The sequence below is a fragment of the Miniopterus schreibersii genome (genome assembly GCF_964146895.1).
Source record: "Miniopterus schreibersii genome assembly, chromosome: 12".
Lineage (NCBI taxonomy): Eukaryota > Metazoa > Chordata > Mammalia > Chiroptera > Miniopteridae > Miniopterus > Miniopterus schreibersii.
Genome location: NC_138112.1, coordinates 38,417,040 through 38,426,742, shown reverse-complemented (window position 1 = coordinate 38,426,742; position 9,703 = coordinate 38,417,040). Strand labels below are relative to the sequence as shown.

The 9,703-nt window shown below is 40.2% G+C and overlaps 1 protein-coding gene across 1 annotated transcript in view; it reads right to left on the bottom strand.

Annotated features, from left to right (window-relative positions):
- Nucleotides 1-2,695: 2,695 nt before the first annotated feature.
- The window catches only part of LOC308565523 (uncharacterized protein), a 30,959-nt gene continuing 23,951 nt past the window's right edge, over nt 2,696-9,703 (bottom strand). Inside the window, exons 11-15 of the mRNA XM_081154853.1 lie at nt 9,125-9,355; nt 5,916-5,938; nt 4,502-4,602; nt 4,193-4,219; nt 2,696-3,938 (exon numbers count right to left, since the gene is read on the bottom strand). Of these exons, the coding sequence (XP_081010979.1) occupies nt 3,343-3,938; nt 4,193-4,219; nt 4,502-4,602; nt 5,916-5,938; nt 9,125-9,355 (978 nt within the window). The 3' untranslated portion in view covers nt 2,696-3,342. The remainder of the gene's footprint in view (nt 3,939-4,192; nt 4,220-4,501; nt 4,603-5,915; nt 5,939-9,124; nt 9,356-9,703) is intronic.

Here is a 9,703-nt window from a genome sequence, read left to right as displayed (position 1 = left end):
AATCATGCTCCATATCATCTATAAAGGTGTCAGTGTAAAGAACTTTTCCTTTGGGTTTCTTTACTCAGGTACTTTTTCTGTAAGTTGTTTCATACTTTGAACTGGAAGCCTCGACATTCCAGGGGACAAAAACCTAGGAGTATCCTGGGAGAGATACCTGTTGAATAATTCCACAGAGAACAAGTCTTTCTTAATGAGTTATGGCTTCAGTCATTTCAGCAACAGGGTGACAGGAAAACAGAGATCAAAGGGAGTGTGGATAAGAATCAGTTTCCCACAGTGCCTATGAGAGAGTTGTGTGTGTGTGTGTGTGTGTGTGTGTGTGTGTGTGTGAGTGTGTGTAAGTGTGTGTAGTGGGAGGGAGGGGGAGAGAGAATCAGAGAGAGAGAGGGAGAGACTGGATGTATCTATCTTGGAATCCCTCTCCCGCCACAGGTCTTCCAGAAATGGAGCACTGAAGACTTTCTTGTGAGACAGGGACCAGAGCAGACCCTGGCCAAGTAGCCTAGTGTTCCTGTTTCTCTTGGCTAATAAGTAGGTTGGGAATAGTGGGAAATGAAAATACCAAAGACACGTGCTGCAAGACACTCACTCCTGTAGCATTTGCCCTACTATCTCACTAGAGGAGAGGCTTTCCTCACTCCTGAGGACAACTGCAGCCTTTCAGCTCCCTGGCAAGAGCGAGGCTGACCAGGAAAGGGAAACACTGACCGACATACGCCATTGCTGACGGAGCCCATGCAGAACTCCTGGCCCTGCCTCTATCGCTGTAAGTCACAACGTGAACCAACACCTGAAAGATGGAGATACACCTGGGCATCAGAGGAAAGGGTTTCTAATGAAAGAGAATTACTATGGAAATAGAATAGAATGTCAAGTCACTTTTATCTAGTACATTCACTTAGATTAAAGAAGCTATTTCAGTACTTCAAATAAAAGAGTAGGTAGCTACGAAAAAGAAAAAACTTTCTTTATAATAAAAAGTAATTACTAAATTTACAATACAGTACAGTTAACAATAGGCAGAGTGTTATACAGTAGATCTCTAGGACTTATTCATCTTGCAAAACTGAAAGTTTAAACTTGTTGAACTGCAACACCTTAAAATTTTAATTGGTTAGATCTCATAGGAAGTGCTTTTACTACAATGAAGAAAAAGACAATGTGATTGATAGCAGACTGATAAGAAATTCAAAGAAAATGTTTAGATAAAGTAAATTACAACCTAGAATTTTTATACTAGAAAGTTAACTATAAGATAAAATGTGTTTGAAAATTTAAGAAACAGGATATTTATTATGCAAAAAGGTGAGATTAAAAATGATGTCTCCTTCATTAATCAAGTTAATCTATTTCAGAGCACAACAAAGGAACTAGTATTTGAAGTAGATTAATATTCATTCCTAACATTCACTATTTCAAATCAGAGAGAAAATGAATCGACACCAATCTGGACCACTGCTTACGTGCTAGGAAATGAGAAATTTAGTGCAAACTTTCAATTTTTCAATTCCCACAATATTCCCATCATGCTCTTATATTTTCATTTCCAATGAGAAACTAAATCCAATTTAATTTAATATAATATATACCAGTAGGTAGTAATATCAGTATGATTATGAAATTCTGAATTCAAAGTCAAGGCTCTTAACTGTCCAGTGTTCACTCTCTACAACATGTCATTTGCAAGCGTACCCTAGTCTTTAAGTATTGAGCTTGGTTTTAACCATTACTATGAGCAGCTCCTGCTTCATTAATACCTACATGGATTGAGCACATCAATCACTATCTCTTGGCACCTAAGATTTTCCCATGATGCTCCAGGCTCCCTGTGTAAATCAGCATCTCCTGGGCTTTCCCTCCTACCCCACATCCTAGGGAATTTGGCACCTATATTTTCTTGGGAAGTGAACTATACAAAAAGGGCACTGGAGTTGGAGAAACAGAGACCCAGTTCTAATCTTGTCTCCTCCCTCCTCCATGGGACATACTTCATAACTTTACAAAGTCTTTCAACTCCCTGAAGGAATTCTTTCTATTACAATATTTTAAAATTGTAACTTGGATAAAGATATTCTCTATGTATTGAAACATGCCTGTGTGTGTGTGTGTGTGTGTGTGTGTGTGTAAGTATAAGTGTGCTTGTACATACCTTTCCCAGGCTGAGTACTCTCCTTTTCATTCTGTTGGGAAAACTTCTTAGGCCTTAGTATCTTCATGTGGGCTCTATGCAGTTAGCTGCCCTAATTTGCAATGGACGCTTCTCCAAGAAAACTTCCTTAGTATCCTGGGTAAGTCTATTCTGCACCATAATTTGAAACTGATTTTAAAAGTAAGGAAAACAAAAGTGCATGGGATGGTATATAAGGTGTAATACTCTGATGTTTCACCACAAGGAAAAGTCCTGAGCACCAAGAGGCTGTCCCTAATCAGAGCAGCTGTCCGCAGACACGGCTCCCTCTGCTGGACATTTCTTGGAAACTCATACTTCTGGGTTTTCTGACCCATTCCCAATAAAGGGCCTTAAAACAGTCCCAGCCTCAGTGTAAAAAGTTCTGTAACAGAAGATTGGAACTGGAGTGGTCTTGACAGCAGAGTCTGGGAACTTGACAAATGAGACTTCAGTAGAATCATTTTCTGTTCCTCTGAAAGGCACAAATCCGTTGCACTGGACACTGACACACCTTATACTTTTCAGGGATCATGAGAGCAAATATTTATTATATTGTGCAGGACCCTTAAATGGGTGCTTTACATTGAGTGACAATTTCACACAAAGATCTTAAGAGTTAAATGCAGTTTAAAATCCAATTTTATTTTATGAGAGGAAACAAAAATGTATCCATCGTTACACACCTTGTAAGAGAAGAGACAAGATTCAAACTCAATCACTCTGAACATAAAGTTTTCACTCTGGGTACATATATTACTTTTTGGTTTTTCCCCCTAAACTCTCTGAACAACCTGCTGTATGCTGGGCGACAAACAGGCATACACTCAAATACTCCTTAGTTGTTGTTGGGGGCTGGGGGTGATTATGGAATGTCCTAAAGTTATGGTTGCTGCCTCTTCAAGTTAGGGATAAAGGAAAATATGGAGAAATGGGAGGGCAGAGATATTATACCAATACTTCTCTGTTTTTAGGAGGGATTAGATGGCTTTTGCTGATAATGCAGAAAGGGGCAACTGAGCAAGTAAGCTTCTCTTCTAATCTAAGAATCAAGACGTGATCTGAAGAAGGGAGACAGCAAGGGAGAGAAGGTCTGGATGGAGCAGTGAGCTCGGGTGAAGAAGACGAGCCCCACGGTCACTGCACAGAAGTGGGTGGGGGAAGGAGAAGGTTCAGGAGCTTGGTGGGCACAGAGTCATGGGAACGGGACAGTTCCAAGGATTGAAATAGGGATAAACAGTCTGAGAAAAGCGACATTTAGAGAATTTATAGATGAGTGACCCATGGTTTGTGACATTAAAAAATGAGACAGTGCCTGCTTCATAGTCTAGGAAAACCCCAACCCGACGGGGAGGAGCAGCCATGGAAAGCGTCAGGACCCTGGGATCAGCGGTGGAAGAGTCCTCGAAGGCACTGTACTCGGATTCATTGTGCAGCCCTACAACCCAGTAGCCATTTTCAGGTTTGAATCTGGAGTAAACATTTGGATAATTTACGTTTGGGTTGAAAACAAACCCAGAGCTGCTTTTTCTGTTGAGGTTACTTGTGTTACTGTGTACCCCCAGGATCCAAGCTGTCTTCCCAGACACATCAACTTCCCAGTAGTATTTTCCTGAGGAGAAATTTTTGCTTCCCAAGACATCCAAAGCAGAAAAGTTACACGGATATACATTCCTAAACATAAAATCGTCCCCCATTGTCACTTGTTTTTGATCCGCAGAAATGACAACGTTCGAAAGGGCACTGAGTGGATTCATCGTCAGGTCCACTGTAGGAGAAACGACTCAGTCAGGTGAAATAAATATGGCATGTGCGTCTTGTGACATTGTGAGGAAGAATATTGAGAATTAACCGGGAGGAACATGAGTGAATGGGTCAGTGGTGAGTAGATCAGTTAAGAAATGTTGTATGTATGCATGTTTGGGTGGAACACGTGTAACTAAGATCATGGGCCCTAATAGTAACCACAGCTTCTGAAAAGGGATCAGAACATGGTGAAGTGAAGAACCTGTAACTTCTTACCCCAGTAGCTTTGGACTCCTGTCAGCTCTGAAATGACAAAAGTTTAAAGGATGTTGTTAGAAGCAAAGGAGGAAACTCTGATACCTGTCTTTTCTCTTGAGTGGGAACAGGGGAGGGAAAGCCTGTGAGGCTGTCAACTGGTGAAGGTGGACACCTGGCCATTCCTACTTTGATATGTGCACACCTTCAGCACAGGGTATCTATCTCTTTTTGTGAGGCCTACCTCCTCTCTTTTATCCTCAGATAGAAACAGCATCCACTCCCCCTATGAGAATTCCCCCTGTACACCCTTCCCCTGCCTCTCCTCACCTTTAAACTCTTGCAGCATCCTACTCAGATCTGGTAATCGGAATGCACTCTTTAGTTTCTTGGGAAAAACTTTTGGCTTCTTCAAGGTCCAGGACTCGCTTCTAGGGAAGACAAAACAATGATCGCCCATACTTCTTACCTTGTGTCTCTCCAAGACCTGTGTCTCTCTCGCCTTTCACTCCACTGACGCCTTCTCGCTCAAATCTAATTCACTGAAGAACCTGACGGAGGCTCAGGTGAGAGCCCTGACACTGCAACCAGAAAAAAATGTCTTCATGCCTACCTTTCTACTTAACCTCTATGTGACCTTGGGAAGGACTTCTCATGAAGCTCATGTTCTTCCTTCCAAAATGGAATAACTAACCACACACTCGCTACCTCTTAAAAATAATACACTATTAGATGAAATAATGGTACCTTTGAAAGTTGTTTGGTGCCTGTAATTAAATATATTTCACATATGGAGAAGTCACTGCCATCTCAGTGGTGCCTCCAGGAAGAGGCCGGAGATGACAGTCCCCAGGCAGATGTTTAGTAGTGAGGCTTTAGAACCTGGCTCCCGAGACCTTGAGGTTACCTTGTGTGGGGCTTCTGTACTGAAACCTGAAGTGTGTTCTAAGTCTATTATTTCATTGCAGGTGCGGAGTATAACACAAAAAGTCAAATTCTCTGGGGAATCATTACAAATATTTGGGAAAAGAGAAGTGAAGACATCCAAATTAATAGTGGTCTGGATTTCATGTGCTTGATCCTGCCAAGTGGGTAGGCAACTTTAGACAAAGAAAGCCATTTTTCCTACAATTTGCTAACATATGTAAACAAAAAGAGATTTATTATTGGCACCAGGGCTAAAGCCATTATTCCCTGAGACTTGAGCCTTTTATTTATTTATATTTATTATTTATTTATTTGTTTATGTATTTGTTTGTTTGTTTATTTATTTATTTATATTTTATTTATCATTTACTTGTTTATTGCAATCCAAAAATATCACCTAGAAAGACCTTGTTCCTTCAATTCCCTGGAAGAAATGTAAATGTAAATAAGAAACTATCCTTGTGGAAAATTTGGGGGCCTGGCAGATAAAGAGGACAAGATCTTCCCTGTGAAAAGACTGGCGTCTGTGAAGTGTAGGAGCAAGAGCTGAGGCAGAGACTAAGGTTTGACTAAAATGAGTGAAGTCTGACACGGCAACCTCTTATTTCGAATGCTTTATTGTTCCTAACTCTGTGACCTCCCACCACCCACATCCTCTATGGTTAATAGTTTCACCTGTCATCAGCAGTTTGAAACAATGTATTCCCAAGTTTCCCAGGTCTGATTTTTAAAAAATTATGATTGAGTCAAGATTACTCTTATAGCTATAGTTCTGTCATCACACTAAAAAGGACCATGCCTGGTCAGGCACACATACCTTCTTATGATGTTAATCATATCCTGGGGAGAAAAGAGAAAACATAAGTCAAGTGTAAGACTGCCAGGTTTAGAAAATTAAAATGGCTGGTTAAAATTTAATTTTGGATAAATCGCAAATATGTTTTAGTATAAGCTTGACCTCTGCAGTAAATATTTAAGATACTCTTCTGCTCAAAAAGTGATGTGTTATTTATCTGAAATTCAAATTTAACTACACATTCCTTAGTTTGTCTGGCAACCCTGGAAGGCGTGATAAGCCCTCCTACCTTTCAAAGTTGTACTCACCTTCCTCCTCACACCCCTAGCACCCATCGATATGGCATGAATAAATAGATGGTCAGACTGAATAGATGGGGGACAAACTGTAGAGATAAGACATAGACCAACCATCCCAGAGGACTCATGTGTGGATGTTAGAAAGACGCTTCCAGGATCTGGAGACAGAATATATTTAAAAGGAAGAGAGAAGTCCTACTATTTCTTTAATAGTCTGCTATTCATGGGAAGACCTCCTTAATTCATTATGGTTTTATTTATTTTCTAGTGGCAAAAAAAAAAAAAAAAAAAAGGTAAATTTCTTTGTCAGACATCATTCCAGGCTCTGGGGAGTCAAAGATGTATAATTAATAATTAAAGTCCTCAGAACATATATTTTCTTTTGCTCTAGGAACAAGCAAGCTAACACTTCAGGCAAATGTCTCTCCAGCCTCCCTCTGCTCACTCTATATACCTTCTACACACGACCTGACAGGAATCTCATCAGTGGTGTAAGTATGAAAGAAGCCACAGAAACCAGCAGCAAAGAAAGTCTAAAATGTAATTGACTGTTTCCCAGCCACTTACATTCCATGGTCCAGAGTGGTGTTAATATCCACTTCCTCACTGTCTTAAAAAGTATATCTTGCCCGGCCGGCCATGGCTCAGCAGTTGAGCATCGACCTAGGATCCAGGCGATCGGAGTTCGATTCCAGGTCAGGGCACATGCCCGGGTTGCGGGCTCGATCCCCAGCAGGGGGCGTGCAGGAGGCAGCCGATCAATGACTCCCTCATCATTGATGTTTCTATCTCTCTCTCCCTCTCCCATACTCTCTCTGAAATCAATAAAGATATGTATATTTTAAAAAAGTATATCTTACCCTGAATACCAGTATTGTATTAAGCCAGTCCAGTCCGTATCCTAAGCTTCTTTTAGCCATCTTCTCTTCTCCATCATAGCATTATTTGCCTTATTTCTTTGAAGAAAAATACTCCAATACATTTGTTTCTCCCTCTTTAGTCTAAACCCTTTCATATCAACAAAGCAGTGGCCTCTATATGGCTGTACTGCCTCAAAAACGTTTACTCTGTATTAGGTTTTCGTTGTTATTGTACATGACAAAAACCCAACTAAAACTGGCTTAAATTTAAAAGAAAAAAGAGAAACTCAGGGAACAAGTAGAACTTTTCTATTAGCTAGATTTTTAGGGAAAATCTTGTCATCAGCATCAGTTCTTTCTTTTCAAAATTCTGTATTCTAACTGCTATACAGATTTTCTTTTCATTCTCTATATAACATCAACATAAACATCCTTGTTTAAATGACAATTCCTAATATATCACCTAGCAGAAAAGAGAATTTCTCTTTCTAGTCATAACAATAAAATTCTTAGGCATACAAATCATTGCCTGGAATGGGTCAGGTACATATCTTAAGTAATTACTGCATCATTGGTAAACCTATAGGAATTAAATGTGTTGATTTACCTAGATTGAGAGACATATACATCCCTGGTGCTATTGATTTTATCAGTCCTAACCAACTACATGGACTGATGGTAGAGTTGGTTCCTCGAAGGGTAATTCAAGAGGTGTTTACCAAAAGAAGAAAAAGATAGACAAACAACTGTCCTATACAGTCCATTTCTTAGCTGACTGCCATCTCCTCATGCTATAAAAATCCCAGCAGATTTTAATAAAAATTAACAATATATACAACACTTTTAATAGGAAATTCAGTGGACCTAGTACAGTGTTTCTGGCTCAGGTCATTGCAGTGGTGTCTGCCACTTGCTTTGTAGCTGGGTGAGCAGCATCTCTGGCCTCTATCCACTAGGTGGCAGCACAATTCTCCAAAGGATCCATGGGCAGAGGTGCTTAAAATGGTCTCCACAGAGAACTATACTGACTTAGAAGAGAACTGCTTTGAAATGGAATTGAATAGAAATATTTCACTAGTTTTCAAACAATTTCGAAAAAAAAGTTGGAAGATTACCCTATCCAATTTCAAAATTTTCTATGAAACCATGGTATCAGTGCAAAAATATAGAGATTCATATAAAAGAGTGATAATCCAGAAACATAATAGAACAAACTGAGTTTTGACAAAGATTCCAAAATAATTCAGTGGAGGAAGGGAGAGTTTCCCCCCTCCCCCACCCAAATGTTGAACTTATTTGTACAAGGTTTAACAACTCAATATATTTACTACAAATCTTTGAATTGTATACTTACAATGGGTAGTTTTAAGATTTTGTATGTAATTTACACCTCAAAAATAAGTTTTTTAAGGAAGAATTAAAGATCCAGCAGTTGGAAATTGATTACTTCAGTATTAGAACCAAAACTCTGAAATTCTTGTTCAGCTAACCAAAAAGAATGGCAAGAAGTCAAGCAGAGAAAATCTGAGATTTCCTGAATTTCCCAATATGTATCATAGCTTAAGATCAGTCATGCAGTTAATTCCAAGGGAAAACATTTTCACACTAGGTTCAATCCCTACATTAAGTCTCCATATTTCCCCCCATCCTTCCGTACCCAGCACCCGTGCACACACACACATACACACATAAGCATGCACACATAGCCATACATTCTCACCCTCATGCAGGTACAATTACATTTGCCATTGCTTAACAAAACAACAGCAATATCTAACATAAAGAGAGATGTGAGTCATTTGACTAAGCTTAGTGAAGAAATGCATAGAAAACTATAAGAAATCTCTCAATTTTTCACACAGCATCTCATAAAATAATTATGTGAATTACTCTTGTCATTTGGGCATTGAATTTTCACAATGACCCATGAAATGAATGACAGAGAAGGAGCATGGAGGGGTCAAAGGAACCTTTTAATGAGGAAGAAAGTGCAGGGACCCACAGGGGAAGGAAACGTCATCTCTGTGTTTTCCCCAGATCTCGTATATAGGGGCTCTGTCCCAAGTCTTACCGGCAGCGTGCGTACAGATGATTCATAGTTGTGACACTGGAGACCTGAGACGAGCTCCCTCATGTATTGCCTCTGCTGGGCCACCTGGTCTTTAGCCATGGCCAAGTTATCCAGCACGTGCACTTGGTCGTCCTCCAGCTGAAACAGCTCCCTTCGCTCCTCTCTGTCCAGAATGCCTCTCATTTCCTCAAACCCTTTCTGAATCCTCTCTCTCTCTGTCTGCATATGATTCTTTGGGGATGAGAAGAGAAAGAGTCAGTCAGTCTGTCTACCTGACAGCCTACTTTTCATGGGTCTTGGGAGCCAAGACAAGAACTATTTCCCTCAGGCACTTAGGAAGTAAAAGGGAATGAGCCATTCCTGGGAAAGCCATTTTTCTTACTATTTTCCCTTAAGCTGCTCCCAAAGCGATTCATTCATATCTACTTTCTCCAGGCCCCCCAGGAGACACCATGTGCTACTTGGATGAGGCTTGGATTGCAGACGCCTGTCTTGGATAATTACACCACACTGCATGTGAAACCCCTCCACCCATATCTCCAAAACAGGGAACCCTGGGCCTTCCTTAACATTTCTTCT